The sequence below is a fragment of the Lagenorhynchus albirostris genome, chromosome 1, assembly GCF_949774975.1.
Source record: "Lagenorhynchus albirostris chromosome 1, mLagAlb1.1, whole genome shotgun sequence".
Lineage (NCBI taxonomy): Eukaryota > Metazoa > Chordata > Mammalia > Artiodactyla > Delphinidae > Lagenorhynchus > Lagenorhynchus albirostris.
This window is the reverse complement of record NC_083095.1, coordinates 12,061,907-12,077,935: the sequence shown is the minus strand read 5'-3', so window position 1 is coordinate 12,077,935 and position 16,029 is coordinate 12,061,907. Positions and strand designations below refer to the sequence as shown.

At 49.9% G+C, this 16,029-nt stretch overlaps 1 protein-coding gene across 1 annotated transcript; it reads left to right on the top strand.

Annotated features, from left to right (window-relative positions):
* The first annotated feature begins 14,717 nt into the window (after positions 1 to 14,717).
* On the top strand, positions 14,718 to 15,185 carry LOC132529398 (NADH dehydrogenase [ubiquinone] 1 beta subcomplex subunit 4-like). The gene has a single exon (XM_060165826.1). It carries the CDS (start codon positions 14,740 to 14,742, stop codon positions 15,127 to 15,129), a length of 390 nt encoding a protein of 129 aa, XP_060021809.1. The 5' UTR covers positions 14,718 to 14,739; the 3' UTR covers positions 15,130 to 15,185.
* Positions 15,186 to 16,029: the final 844 nt, after the last annotated feature.

Here is a 16,029-nt window from a genome sequence, read left to right as displayed (position 1 = left end):
CTCACAATGGCTCAGTTCTGCACTGCAGCATTATTGCAAGCCCACTTTGAAACAAACACGCCTTGAAACACACACAAATGTGTCCCCGTGCCCCCGCCTCTGCTGGAAGCTTTGAAAGACACCTCAGCGAAACCAAGCTGGGCTGTAATGAGAAGGGGCCGTTCCTGAACACGAGGCAGAGGCCGGCAGATACTTAATCAATAAACTGAAATGCCAGGTGAGTTTGAGATGCAGGGGCAGACCATGGATGCCTGGTCCTGCCAGGCTTGCAGAGTGGCAGCTGATCGGGCTTCGCCCAGACTTGGTCACAAACGTAGGCGGAGGGCATGTGCGACCTGAGATGTTTCACGATGCCCTGTTTAGATGAAAATGTCATATCCTCCTCCCTGACAATTGCCTTTCATGCCTGAAGAGTCCAATTTCAGGCCAGTCTTTTAGATTATTAGAGGCACTGGGTCCCTAAAGCTTCTCTCTAAATAATGGAAGGAGGGATGTGCTTATTGTCATTAGCAGCAGCAGCTGTGTTCTGACACGTAGTCACAGTTACCAGGGGCCTTTGCGAGTTTGTCAGTTAACCCTCACGATACCCCGATTGAGGTATGTGAGGCAGAGACTCCCACATTTATAGATAAGGAAATGAGACTCATACGGGTTCAATGACTTGCTCAGGGTCACCAGCAAATACACATTAGAACCAAGAACTCTCATGCTTGGGATTGACTCAAAGCTCATCTAGTCCCGGGTGTCTCTTCTCAGATGCCTCTTAATATCCTAGACAGGCCGTCACCTCACTTCTACGTGGATCCTTCAAGGACTGAGTTTACTTCCTCACAAGACAAGTGCTCCGTTCCACTGTTGGTTCAGCCTCATTGTCATTCTGTTCTCCTTTATATCATGGAGCCCACATCTGTCTGCCTTTATCTTACAACCCTCTTTGGCCACATGGAATAGGTTGAGTTCTTCTCCCTGACAATCTTTTCTGTTTGAGGATCATTCCTATGTCTTCCACTCCGAGGTCTTCTTTAAGCCAAAAAATTCCCCAGAGTTCTGAGATACCCTCACTATCATTGTCACCCTCCTTTGATTGTTTTTTTTTTTTTTTTTTTTGGCGGTACGCGGGCCTCTCACTGTTGTGGCCTCTCCCGTTGTGGAGCACAGGCTCCGGACGCGCAGGCTCAGCGGCCATGGCTCACGGGCCCAGCCGCTCCGCGGCATGTGGGATCTTCCCGGACTGGGGCACGAACCCGTGTCCCCTGCATCAGCAGGCAGACCCTCAACCACTGCGCCACCAGGGAAGCCCTCCTTTGATTGTCTTAAACTGTTAATATTCCTTTAAAAAAGGGACCCATCAGAACTTGACATGATAGTCTACCTGTGGCCTGAGAAACAGAGTAGAATTGTTACTATTGCCTCCTCGGATTAGGACCCTGTGCTTGTTTTAACGCTACCAGAGCCTGCATAAAATCTGCCCTTCACCTAGAATAGTGAGATGTAGGGAAGGTAAGATTTGATAAAAGAATCATAGAATAATGGGACACAGGAAGGGTAAAATTTGCCGAGAAGATCCTGGAACAGTGAGACATGGGAAAGGTGAGATTTGATGGGAGGAAATCAAGAAAGCATGGAATGCTGCAGTGGAGAGGTTACACTTGGGGACAGGATGGTGGGGACCTTGTGGGTGCTGGAGCTGCTAGAAAGGGCAGTCAGAGAGGCTAAGAAAAGAGGCCCTGGGGTCAGCCATACACCCACCTTCTCTGCCCTCCCCTGCAAGGCCCCAAATTCAAGAACTGCAATTCCTGACTAAGCTGCTTCAATCCCCCATCTTGTGATTGCCAGGGTGACCGAGGACGCATACAGCAGAAACGACTAGTGGTCCACAAAGTCTGTCCTCTCCTGCCATTAGTTAGAGATTAATAGAGTTATAGGTGAACACGTGGCCGCATAACTAGAGATATTTCCCAGCCCTCCTTGTAGGTAGGTATGGCCATGTGACATTCCCACCAGTGGATCGTGAGCTACTTGCTGGTCTAGGCCTTAGAAAACTGGGTGGGGCTCCTCCATGACCTTCTCTCCCTCCCTCCAACCCCACCAGCTGGAATACAGGATGTGGCAGGGACCCAACTTCAACCGTGCCCAAGAGGATAAAACCTGCAGCAGTGGTTCTCAAACTTGATCTCATTGGAATCACCAGGTGGGCTTGTTAAAACACAGGTTGCTGGGCCCACCCCCAGGGTTTCTGGGGGGGGGGTTCTAATAATTGCATTTCTAACAAGTGATTTCTAACAGGAGATACTGCTGCTGCCCATGGGGGGTCTGCAAATGACACCTTAACTTCTGTCTCAAGGAACTGCCTGAGTTTATAGACACAGTGAAGACATCCAGGACTGGACATCAGACCTGGGTACAAAGAGGTACCTCTGAAGGATTCCTGAACCATACAGGGCAGAGGACCCAGGAGAAAAGCCTGGGCATTTGGTCAAGCTGGCGTGGAGAAGGATGAGCTGTGCTTTGGCCCCTGCTGGCCGGTGATACAGTTTGCATCTCTGAGTGCATGAAGCAGGACGTACCAATGACTCAAGATTTCGCTCCTTTCAATTCTTTGAGGCTGTGCTCTGCTCATCGGATGGGATCTTGGGGAGTGTCACCTTGGACTTGGGGTGCTGGCCACCCCTGACCTGGGAGGGGCAGCTGCATTTCCTCTGTCCACCAAGCAGAACCCCAGCTGTCAGCTCTGATTCTGCCCTCCTGGGGTGTCTGCTGCTCGTCTGGCTGCAAGTCCCCCAGGCTGGCTCACTGGGGGGGCCCTGTCAGGAGCAGGCAGGAGCAGCCCATTGAACGCCCCCTCTGCCCCCAGGCACTGTGCCAACTGTTCTCTGCGCTTTCTCCCATTTTGATCTAGTCATTTGTTTTATTCATATACTCATATCTGGATTCGTCTCAAAAGGATTTTAAGGTAAATTTGTTTTCCAACCCTCACAAAAGCCTGTGAAGTAAGGATTATTATTTCCATTTTAAAGTCCATGAACTGCTGCTTGGAGAGGGGATATAACACAGCTAGTGGGCACAGTTAATGGCAGAACTGGGATGGAACACTGGTCTTTTTGACTCCAAATTATATTCTCTTTTTTTCCCCCAATAGGCTTTTTTAAAAGCTATGAAAAATGGATACATATAAAAGAACATATGTAAAGTATATGTAGGTTATAACCCATAAGAAAAAAATGCCCCCTGTGAATCGGCCCCTTGGGTTCTCCATGGGCCATGCTGCTTCCAAACGAATATTGCCAGGGACCCTCCAGGAACCAAGGTGAGCTGAGGGCGTTGTAGTGTTTTGTCCTGTAACTCTCACCTCCCCCGGGAGGCAGGCATGCCATGCTCAGAATGCAGACGGAGAAACCAAGGTGCTGGGGCTCTCCCAAACAGGCCAAGGTCCCAGGTGGGGTCCCAAGGTGACCTGAGGTTCACAGAGCCCAGGGCTTCCTCATCTGGCTGCTTGTCACACCCTCTGGGCCCATTTTGGAACATGTAGATCCCTGATCTCCAACCCTGACCTTGTAGATCAGAATCTCCAGAGCTGTGGCCCAGGAAGGTATTTTGTTTTCAAAACTCTGGTGCAGCTGCCCACAGACTGGGACGGGGGACTCCGTTCTCTAGCCCCGGGCTACACGGAGTGATGGGAGAGCTGGGGAGGGAGCCTCAGAGCGTCAGGCACACCGACCTCCGTGACTTTGCCACCTCCCGATTCAGTGACTTGCAGCCACGGGAGGGCCTCAGGGTAGGATACGGGGCCCTCCTGATACAAACTTGTAAACCCTTTCCCACGCAAAGGGCACTCCACCCCGAAGGCTGTCATTGCCGCCTAAGGCCAAAGTTAACGAACGAGTAGTGAGGATTTCTAATATTTGTTGTTTATAAAGTAAAACGAGCCTATTGCTAGAGCTGACTGAGGACTCTTAATTCGGCATTCTACTGAGAAGTCTGGCTGTCATCCAGCTCTTGGCTCAGAGATGGCTGGGAATCTTGCAACCCTGGGAAGAATACAGGCTGCCAGAGTCCCATTGGTGTCGCCTTGTGCTTTTCAGCTTTACCAGCGTCCGTGGTGTTGGTGGCGAGCTGTCTGGTTAACACTGTGGTATGCAGCGATGCCTATTTGCATCAGCTGTTGGAGGAGTTTATAAGTTTCCAATAACTCCATGCTAATGTTATATTCACATGCAAACTATCCACACCCCTGTTGCAAAGGCAGCTGTGAACGTGCACCTCGGCTCCCTTGAATTTGCTTGGATGGTAGCATCGCATGTTACCGTGCACTTCCTTTTTCCATTAAAACTCGGGACGGGTGGGGGCAAGGGGTCCATGGGGCATCTTTTATCCAAGTAGGTCACCAGTCGACAAAGTTTGAGAGCCATCGGCCTAGAGGCATCAACTCTTAGAGCTGGGAGGGACCTCGGCCCCAAAGTCGGGGAAACCTCACAACCCACTATGGTTTCTTTAACAAAGTAGACTCGAGAGGTAGTTTCTCTTCTAAGACTAAGGCCAGGCACACGTACAGTGGCCACCTGCCCAATAACATGCTATTTCATTTACAGCAGCCCAAGAGCGTAGCTTGTGTGTGTTAATATTAGATTATTTCTCTTCATAGTTAGCTGCCTCCTCACTTCCCGGTTTCCATGGCAACACTTCTCAAACACCACTTGCACTCTGAATACACAATGTAAACAACCTTCATTTGAACATTTCCCAATTTAGGGGTTTGGAGCCACAGCCAGCAGGCCTGCCATTAGGAATAAAGTTGAGACCCCAATCCTGGGAAGCTGTTCAGAAGCGGCGTGCTGGGGGGTGCTGGGGGGGACACGCAGCAAAGGATTCCTGAGCCAGGTCTTTGATGGACAAGGGGCCCAAAGGTCATTCACTAATACTCTGTTCTTTCTTAGTATGTGAGGGGCTCAGGGTTACTGAACTGGCAGGGACTCCTCTGTCACTTAGAGATGAGGAAACTGAGGCTTGGAGAAGGGAAGTGATTTTCTTATTGTCACATACTTTGTGATGGAGATGAGACCAGAGCTAGGGTGTGTCCAGGAACTGCACATGTTCACCCAGCATTCGGTTCCCCAGCACCCTTGTGCTCATGGCAGACATTGTTGGTCCATCCTGGACTTCTTTCCCACTGAGCCTAGACGCGTACTTCTCAATTTTAGCACAGTGCTCTGGGAAGCCATTGCCAGTTGATTGGAAATGGCACGTGAGATGATGTTCAGTTGCCATTCCAGCATGACCAGTACTAGATCCAGTACTGCAAAGAGAATGGCATTAGTGTAGGTCACTCATAGGTTTCAGAAGCCTGGAGATCCAAGAAATAGGAAGATAAAGCAGGAAGGAAGTAACTCAGTTGAGCATCTTCTGTGAGCCAGACGCTGACGGAGGTTGGTGCTTCCATATGCATGCTCTTGTCTCACCTCTGAAACTCACCAGATCCCCATTCAAGGGGAGTCAAGCGTTGGTCAGTCCAGACAACAATCAACAAGGGGGGCAGAGAAAAACTAATTGTGGACCTAGCCAGAGACATAAGACAAAGCAAGTCCATGATGGGCTCCAAGGACTGGATGGGGGAAACCAAGATCAAAGGACAAACCCAACGGGCAACAGGGGGGCCAAAAATGGGAGACGAAGCCCAGTGCTGGTGGGTGTGGAGTCTGGGGGGCAGCACAGCCGACGGGCAGAAGTGGGGAGGGAGGGGGCGTAGTGGAGGGACCTTAGAGAGGCAGGTGCCCGGTGAGGGTGCTCCCTTTTTCCAGGGATCTGGTACAGGTGTACTGCTGGCTGTCCAGAGCTGCCTGACATGGGGCTTCCTCGGCAGATGGTGGGGACATCGTCTGTGCCTCTTGTCTTGAGAATTGCCTCCTCTGGACTTGCTGGCTGCAGGACTGTTCCCCGAGGCAGCCCAAACTGGCACCCCATCTCTTCCTGAGGGAAAGGCACTGATCCATCCAGACAGGGGTGTCCGGAGGAAAGCCACGTGTCCTTTTCCCCAGTGCATCCTGTGAGCCCAGAGGTGCTGTGAGGGCCTCAGCAGGCTCCGGGCTCAGGTGGCTCCGCTATAGGAACTCCCTCCACTAAAGAAAATAGGGACTCAGCCCGCTATCTGGGGAATGGCTTAGGACCCCACTAAAGGCATTGCTTTCTTCCTTTCATCAAAGGAGATATTTTTCTTTCCAGTTTCTACCCACACATAGTAATGCACACATTTTCCACATAGTTATAAGCGTGATAAGGAGAATGGTTGTTTTTTTTTTTAAATAGAAAAACCTCAAACCTTTTCCATTCAACGTCTTAGCAACCCTTAGCATCCTTCGATTTCTGAGCAAATGATCACATGATTGCTGTGTCTTTAGCAAAGAACCAAAGGACACTCCTGGCCTTAGGAAGTTGAGGGGAGGCTCAGATAGCGGGGCCAGGAAAGTGTCATCAGCGGTGTCCTATGGGAGTAGGTTGCCCTTCCTAAGAGTCAAGATTTTGGGAAGTGGGCAGGGAGCGGGGTTTCCCCCATTTAGTCACAAACCAGGCTTTGGAGCAGTGGGAGGATGGAGTCCATCATTTGCAGGTTTTAAACAAGCAAACGGAAGGGGAGGTTCAGCCCTAATATAGTTGGTGCGCGGTTTCCCAGGGGCCCTGGGCCTGCTCCTCTCAACCATCAGAGTGGATTTGGTCTTGCTGATTACAAACGTGTGCACTGGGGATGGGGTTTTGCCAGTTGTCTGTACTCCCAGGGATGGCACATTGGGTGTCCCCAGTGATGCTGTAAATGTCCCTGAGAGCCAGGCCTAGGCTTCAGGTCACGATTCCATAACCTGTGCTGGGCTGGTCTCAGCTGGGGCCCTCGAAATGAGCACGCCACGCCCTCAGGGTATCACCCTGGAAGGAAATCCACACGCCCATTGGGGCTCTGGTCTGTGATGACCCGGTGAGCGCGTCTGAGCATTAAACCTGGGGCACTGACAGTGCCCTCTGTCCTCAGTACCTTGGATATTGTTTCTGCTTTCTGTTCTCCTGCCTCCTTTGAGAGGAAAGACAAGGTTGAGAACAGTGTTGCCCCTCCTGTCCTCAGAGAAGACCTCTGTGCTGGGGCAGTTTGCCAAATGGAAAGAGCTACGAGCCAGGGAACCAAAGCCTGGCTTCACTGTCACCCTGGGAAAGGCATGCCCCTTTTCTGGGCCTCAGTTTCCCCGTCTGTTAAGTATAGGGATTGGGCTATAGCAGGATTCCTCTAAGTGCCAGTTCTACGGGGTTATTAAGTGGTGATAGGAGCAGAAAGGAAAGCGGGGCCAAATCAGTTTGGGAAATGTAGAATTTAGCAAAATAAAAATGCTCCATTGCTGCGGACCTTCTCAGAGCCTTTAATACACTTTGTGGATTTCCAAAAGGGATTATAGCATAAGGTATTTCCAAAATTTATTTAAATATAGACCCTCTAAACTCTTTCAGTGTCAGTATTAGAATTCTCTTTCTCTCCTTGGAGGGCCAGCAAAGTCACTGATCTTCACTTCTTTGAGTGTCTAAAGCTGTTTGGTTTTTCAGTTTGTTTCTAAAATATAAATAGTCCTTGGTGAGGTCTTGGGGGTGGGTGAGGATCCACTTTAAACTAGAGGTTCTTGGAAGTCTTTAGAAGATGGCTTTGGGGGAAGGGTTCCACTCTTGCAGAAACTGTATGCAAAAGCTGATGTGTCTGGTTTGTACACTTTCCTGGGGTGGGGGGCTCAGAGCCTATAGCATTCATCACATTTTCTAAGGCATCTGTACCCCAACGGTGGTGATGCATTGCGCTCTAATTCTTGGTAGAAATCATCTGATTTTGTAGGAATTTGGACAAGACTTTGATATCTTGATTGGAATCAGGGCAGTTGGGAACAGGGAACAGAAGTGACAGGAAAGTGGACAGAAGATGGGGAAAACTAGAGGGACCAGCAGTGGCTCCATCCCGGGCAGGGCATGGCCTCCCCAATTTCTTCCCTGGTCCCACCATGAGTGCCTCTAAAAATCATCACGTGGTTCTTGGCTATGGAACTCAGCTACTGAATACTAATGCCCTGTGGCGGGGAGAAAATTACCGCTGTCTCAGAAAGGCTCCATCTCTTACAGGTCACCGGGGCTCCATTTATTAAATTGTTGCTCAAGGGCGCAAATGTCCTGCAAGTATGTGTCTCCTCAAGGTCAGATACTTTCTCTTCCTCAAAGACACGGGGGCCTCCAGCTCGGACTCCCTCCTTGCAAACCGGAGAGGTTGCTGAAAAGGTGAGAAGTGGTGGCAGGAAACTTCCCTCTTTACAGAGAAAAGCCTGCCCACAAATGTGTCCGAAGGCGGTGGGACATCCGTGGGGTGGCTGAGAGAAGGTTCTGTTGGAACCAAAACCGAAAGAGCAGATCCACAGAGGGACTCTGACGTGTTAATTCAACAGCAGAGATCTCAGGCTCACCATTCTGACCGACTACCAGCCGTCCTTGGATCACCGGCCTTTGCAACAGAATACTAAGCATGAGTTTTCACATTATTATTTACCAGCGGCCTGAGGGATTAGAATTCTTGGCTTGAACGGCCTCATGACTGTTCACACACATGACCCCACGGAGCACAGGGTTAGCAGTCGAAGGGGAGAAGGTTACTTGTGTAACCTTTGTGTTCTCACAAAAGCTCTTTCTTTCTCTCCTTGGATATCTTCTGAAATATCTCCACACCGCAGGCAAGAATTTGCTTTCAGAACCTGGTTAAAAAGGGGGAAGAGAGAAAGGACAGGCCTCAGAGCTAACTGACAACATTCATCCGAAATCCTTTAAATTAATTGAAACCGCTGAGTCGCACCCACCCATTGTATAACAGCCATTTACCCACATTGTGTAACAGCCATTAAAGTATTAGTGTTACTTTGGGGGGCACTTTATTATGCCACCCAGTGGTAAATCTCCTCTGGGACCCCCCCCTTTTTTTTTATTTCCCAAAAGAGTCTCAGTTTGCTAATTTATTTTCAAATGGGCCGAGTCTGGGTTGATCCCAGCCTCCTATTCAGCTTTTTGCCTCAGCGTAAGGATGGTGGGCTATGTGAAAGTTGGTGTCCAGGCTGAAAGCCGTGCTTGATATTTTAAAAACACTTTGAATTATCTACAAAGGCAGAACCACCAATCCATCACCTAGCAGGCGTTAAAGGATGACTTACACGTACAGGCGGGTGAGCTCTGAGCTTCCGTCTCTCTGTGTCTTTTCTGGGTCTCAGTTTCCCCCTCTGTCAAAGGAAAGCTTGGACAGGAAGGTGCATTCTTTTTTTTTTTGCAGTACGCGGGCCTCTCACTGTTGTAGCTCTCCCACCGCAGAGCACAGGCTCCGGACGCGCAGGCCCAGCGGCCATGGCTCACGGGCCCAGCCGCTCCGCGGCATGTGGGATCCTCCCGGACCGGGGCACAAACCTGCGTCCCCTGCATCGGCAGGCGGACTGTCAACCACTGCGCCACCAGGGAAGCCCAGGAAGGTGCATTCTTGAGGCAGGATGATGAAAAGCAGAGATCCTGAACCCAGACTGCCTGGCTTTGAATCCCCGCTTTGTCACTTACCAGCTGTGTGACTTTGAGCAAGTTACTTAACCACTCAGAGCCTTGGGCTCCTTCATCTGTAAACTGATGATTACAGAATTGTTGGGAGGATTAAAAGGGTTGCTAGATATAAAGTGATTTGAGCACCGCTTGGCCCCGAGCGAGGATAGGTAAATGTGATATACTGTTGTGACTGTTCTTGTTGGGGCCCTGGGGAGATGACTCTTTGTGCATGGCACTCATCACCCACCACTCACCATTTCCTCAGCTCCCTGGGCACACTGCTGGACTGTACTTCCCACCTCCCTTGCGGCCCTGGCCACTTGGCAGAGTTCTAACCCCAGAATGTGGGTGGAAGTGAAATCTCCACGTCCAGGTCTGACTCATAAAAACCTTCCCTGGGGGATGGATTTTCCATGTCTCTCCTGCTCTGCCATTTCAGCGCAGATGAGTTTGGCTCCCCTGGAGGCCCAGTGCTGAAGATGGTGTGGCCACGAGAGGGAAGGGACCAGGAACTCTGACTAACCGCTTGGAGAAGAGCTGCCTGCCTCTACGCCCAATTCGGACTTCGTTTGCGTGAAGAATAAACTTCAGCGGTGCCGAGCCAGTGAGGTCTGGGGGCCGCTAGAGTTGCTGTAGCCAGGCGCTGGGCTCCTGTGGACATTTATGGAGACTCAGACATCCTTCCCGAGGGGTCGAAACTGCTTGTGGTTGTTCAATTTCCTGTCTCCAAGTTTCTGATGTTATCTGGGTAACTGAGCCAAAGGACACCCAGTTCTCTGGCTGGGGACAAGAGTTTGTATGTCCAGCAAGCCCTGGCCTGGGCTCTGGCCAGCTCCCCACAGACAGCTGCCTGAGCTGACTGCCCACACTTTCTGGACAATGGGGCCGAATTTCTGCCCAGATGCCATGGGGAGCTACTCAGGTTCCCCGGGCAGTAGCCCGTGTTCAAAGTATTCCATTTCAGTTCTTAGACCTTGGTCCTCCCCCGTCTTCCCCATGGCTCTCCCTTGAGTGGGAATTAGCAGGAGCGTTTGTACAGAAGCCTCTGAAGTGGGCAAAGTGAAACTTCCTCATTAAAACTCAAAATGTAACGCCCTCCCCAACAAAGCCAGGCCTAGAAGGACGCTCGCTGTGTTAAATTGTCTACTGGTGGGGAATGACTTGCCGACAGTGCCCCTGAGCTGGCGACACGTGTGTCCCGACAGTCCCAGAGGCATTTACTAAGTCCGCTTGTGGCGGAATCCCGCTCCCTTTGATGACAATCTCCTCCAATGCGTTCTCTGTCTCTCTCCCCGCCCTTGTCATTTTTCTCCTGGCATGACGGGCATTTCTACGCATGTACTCAGGTCCCTCCAGAGATGCAGAGAGGCCAGGGCTTTTTTTTTTTTTTTTTAACATCTTTATTGGAGTATAATTGCTTTACAATGGTGTGTTAGTTTCTGCTTTATAACAAAGTGAATCAGTTATACATATACATATGTTCCCATATCTCTTCTGTCTTGCATCTCCCTCCCTCCCACCCTCCCTATCCCACCCCTCTAGGTGGTCACAAAGCACCGAGCTGATCTCCCTGTGCTATGCGGCTGCTTCCCACTAGCTATCTGTTTTACGTTTGGTAGTGTATGTATGTCCATGCCACTCTCTCAATTTGTCACAGCTTACCCTTCCCCCTCCCCATATCCTCAAGTCCATTCTCTAGTAGGTCTGTGTCTTTATTCCCGTCTTGCCCCTAGGTTCTTCATGACCTTTTTTCTTTTTTGTTTTAGATTCCATATATATGGGTTAGCATACGGTATTTGTTTTTCTCTTTCTGACTTACTTCACTCTGTATGACAGACTCTAGGTCCATCCACCTCACTACCTGAGCCATTAGAAAGAAACAAAGAAATGTGAAAACAAAATAGAGCCCTTTCACGGAAAAACAAAAACCCAAGCTGCTGTAGCCTTTGGCTGCTCAGTACCCCAATTATAAAGGAAAATCGGGCTTTTGTGCAATGTCATGTTTCATAGTAAGCGTGGAGAGGCCAATCCAACAGCAGAACATTAGCAAGGGTCTAAAGTGGAGACACCTATGAGCCATGTCCCTCGCCAAAGAGCCCTTCCTACTGTCCCTTGTGGTAAGCCCTACCTGCCTTATTTCTACTCTCAGACTGACAAGCTCCAAGCGATCAGAGGGGCAGTGGGTGCCCTCGGGGGTCTGCACCTTGGAGTGGAGGCTTGGACTGTGACTTATTACCCTGGGGATCTTGGCCAAGCCACTTAGTCTCCTTAAGTCACAATTTCACATCTGTGGTGGAGGCTGATAGTTGCCCATCCAAATCCCTCCTCCTCTGCTTCCACGGTAACAGGATTCTCCAGGGCACAGTATGCTCAGGTAGGCATTTTCAACCTTTCTTGGGTAGGCGTGGTCATGTGACTAAGTTTCCACCAATGGACTGTGAGAAGTGACACAGGCTGGGGCTGGGACTTCTGACATTGGGTGTTCCTACCTTGTGCTCTCCTCCTCTGTCCTGTGGGCTGAAACCCGGGCGTGCTGGTGAATCAGCTTTTTTTTTTCTTTTTTTTTTTTTTTGCGATACACAGGCCTCTCACTGCTGTGGCCTCTTCCGTTGCAGAGCACAGGCTCCGGATGCGCAGGTTCAGCAGCCATGGCTCAGGGGCCCAGCCGCTACGCGGCACGCGGGATCTTCCCGGACCGGGGCACGAACCCGTGTCCCCTGCATCGGCAGGTGGACTCCCAACCACTGCGCCACCAGGGAAGCCCAGGTGAATCAGCTTTGACCGTGAAGATGATGAGAATGCCCTAGATGATGGCAGAGCCACCACATGGCAGGAGCCTGGGTCTCTGAGTGATGAGTAGTAGAGCTACCTTACAAACCTGGATGGCTCTGTGGGGACTCTTGCATAAAAGAAACTGCTTGTTCTCTATGACATTCTAGTGCTGAATTTCTTTTCCACAGTAGGTTAGTCTTTAACTGATAACATTCTTCATAGGCTTATGGTGTGGTAAGTTATATAAGGGTAAAATGCTCTACAGTTAGGTGTTCAATACATGGTGAGCAAAGGGATTGGTCATTCCCTTGTTTAAATCCAAGAAATCTGAGAATCAGATTTACAAAACATAGAGCAGCTGCATAACTTGATGTCAGGGAAGTCCCAGGCTCAGCCTGTTTGAGCATCTTTCCTCTGCTAGTTGGCCTTGGCCGAGAGTTCCCACCATCAGTCAGTAACCAGGAGATGACCAGGAAGGAAACAGGGATAGCATATATAGCCTTCTATCTGTACCCAAAGAGCTAGTTAGCACACCTGTCAGAACGAGTAGCTGTAGCGTGGTGTGGCTGGTGAAGGGTATGGCTAAGGGGCAGAAGACCAGGTTCAAATGCTAGCTGTACCTCTAACTCCTTTTGCAAACTCAAGTGGGCCACGTAACTGTCAGGAGCCTCAGCTTCCTGAAGCGTCCATAAAATGCGGATGCTAATTCTGGCTCTGCCTGTTCCCCAGCGCTACTATGGGGATCAAAAGACACAAGATGGTGAACACACTGCATATGGCAGATGCCAGTGGGAGAAACATAACAGATCAAGCCCTATTTGCTGAATGTGGAACAGGTATGCTTGTCCCTTCCTTCCATAAGTATTTGCTGAGAACCTGCTAAGTCCAGTGAGGGGAGATGTGGGCAGGGGAGACATGGTTCCTGTCCCCACAGAGCTTAGAGTCTGCTGGAAACTATACACAAGGAAATAGGCAATTACAATACAGCATGATGAATTATTTGATAGAAGTACAATCCACCATGAAAATATAGAAGAGGGGGCTCTTAACTCAGACTTCTGTGGTCCTGGAAGGCTTCCCAGAGGAAATGATATCTCCTTTAATATTGGAAGCAACAGAAAGAGTTAGCCAGGTGTCTTAGTTCAGGCTGCTATAACACAAATACCCAGACTGGGTGGCTTATAAACAACGGAAATGTATTTCTCAGAGTTCTGAAGGCTGGAAAGTCCAAGATCATGGTGCCACCAGATTCAGCGTCTGATGGGATCCACTTCCTGGTTCATAGATGGCTGTCTTCTTGCTGTGTCCTCACAAGGGGAGATGGAGCTCTCTGGGGGGTCCCTTTTATAAGGGTGCTAATCCCATCCATGAGGGCCCCACCCTCATGACCTAATCACCTCCCAAAGGCCCCACCTCCTAACACCATCACATTTGACAGTAGGTTTCAACATGTGAATTCTGTAGGGACACAAACATTCAGTCCATACCACCAGGCAAAGGGGGCTTTGGAGGTGGGAAGACTGTTCAAGGAAAATGAAGCAAGGGTCACCTCTGAAGAGCAAGAAAGAGCCTGAAAGAGATTCTGAGTGGCTGGAGCCTGGAGTGAAAGGAAGGGAATAACGAAAGATTGGGCTGGAGGAGCTGGGAGGGTCGGGAGCAGGGTAGAGAGGACACACTTGGCTGCAGCTTGGATAAAATACCAACGCCCAGTTCCTGCCCCCAGGTGGTTTAAAAGCTCCCCAGGCGACTTGAATGTGCAGCCAATGTTGAAAGTACTGATTAGATCACGCAGGATCTTATATGTCAAGCTCGGGAGCTGGAAGTCTAGCTTGAGAGCACCAGGGAGTCTCTGAAGCTTTTATGGGAGGAAGGGACATGACCGGATTTTCCCTTTTACCCTAGCTGCTGGTTGGAGGAAGGAATGTGATGGAAAGACTGGGGTTAGAGACACTAGTTAAGAAGGCTGCCGAAGGGTGCAGGTGAGGCATGGAGCCAGAGGTGAGAATGAGGATGGCAATAAGGGGACAAACCTGAGGCCTGAGTGACGATAGACTGGAAGGAAGTGGGGGAGAGGCAGGAAGACAAGGACCAGCCTCAGACTCCTGACGCGGGGGTCAGAATTCCTGAAAAGACTCCATTTCCAGATACACACTTACGAGTCAGCAGCGGAGAGCAAATAACTCCAGCCAGAGAATTGATGAGCTCTCCTGGGAAGAGGGGTGTAAAGAGAGAAGAAAAGAGGGCCTGGAATAGAGGCACAGAGGGCCGAGGGAAGAGCCGGTTGGAGAAGGAAGAGAAAAACCATAAGCACACACTGTTAAAAAAGTTAAGGATGTGACTGTTTTAAGAAGGGTGTGTTTAGGCGCAGTTGTGCGCCAGGTTGCCAAGATGTCGTTCCCCAAGTACAAGCCGTCGCACCTGGCGACCCTGTCCACTACCCTCGACCCAGCTGAATACGACATATCTCTGGAAACTCGGAAGGCACAAGCCAAGCGTTTGGCCATAAGATCCCAGCTTAAACGGGAGTACCTGCTTCAGTACAACGACCCCAGCCGTCATGGGGTCATTGAAGATCCTGCATTGATTCGTTGGACCTATGCAAGACCAGCAAATATCTATCCCAATTTCAGACCCAGTCCCAAGACCTCACTTTTAGGAGCTCTGTTTGGAATTGGGCCCCTCCTCTTCTGGTATTATGTTTTCAAAACCGACAGAGATAGGAAAGAAAAACTTATCCGGGAAGGAAAATTGGATCAAACATTTAACATCTCATATTAAGTCTGGCAATGATGACTATATGTACTGTTGTTTAAATGAATCTATTAATCATTACAAAGTTTGTCTTTCTTAATATTAAAAAAAAAAAAGAAGGGTATGTTCAAGAGTGTCCAGTTCTGCTGAGATGTCTCCACAGGTCACTGGTAACCTTGACAGTGAAGATGAATGGGACCTTGGGGTGGTGCTGAAGTGATGGTGAGAGGGGGCACCTCCTAACAGGGACAAGTATTTTTTACCTTCTTCACATTGTAACCAAAATGTGTTTATTCATTCATTCTATATATACGTCATTTATTAAGCACCTAATGTGCTGGGCACTGTGTTTCAGAGCTGCAGAAAAGACAGCAGGTCCTTGAGGTCCTCACTGGCCAGGAGGAGACAGATACTCTCTCCCATTTCACAAGACCACGTGATGTAATTGCTATAACGGAGATGCATGTCAGGGGCTTTGGAACAAGCTGGACCAACTCTACCAGGGAGGGGGAAAGGGTGGCCAAGAAAGGTCTCAGAAAGCAAGGAAGTGGGATGAGGTTTGCCCTGGTGTGGTTGTCATGGGGGTTGTCCACTGCAGAGTGCAGAGTTCAGCCTGCAGTGGAAGAAGCGCACTTCCAGACCTGCCCATGTTGCTGGGGCCACGTGCCTGGCTCTGGCCAGTGAGTGGTGAGCAGCGGTGTGCAGAGCCCAGAGTCCTCAGCTGCCAGCTCAAGACCCTCCAGTGGGCTCTCCTCCCTCTTGCATGGCGAGCAGCAATATCTGAGACTGTGGCTGTTCCTAAGAACGTGAGTAACTTCCCTCAAGACACACCTCTTGATAGACAAGAAATGGAGGGGAGGAAAACTATTTTCCCTCCATCTATCTTAGGTTCATTGGCTGGGGCCTTGTAAATTAGACCAACAAAGG

What these genes read in the sequence shown, in the direction of transcription:
- LOC132529398 (XM_060165826.1), top strand. Translation starts at nt 14,740, where the DNA reads ATGTCGTTCCCCAAGTACAAGCCGTCGCACCTGGCGACCCTGTCCACT.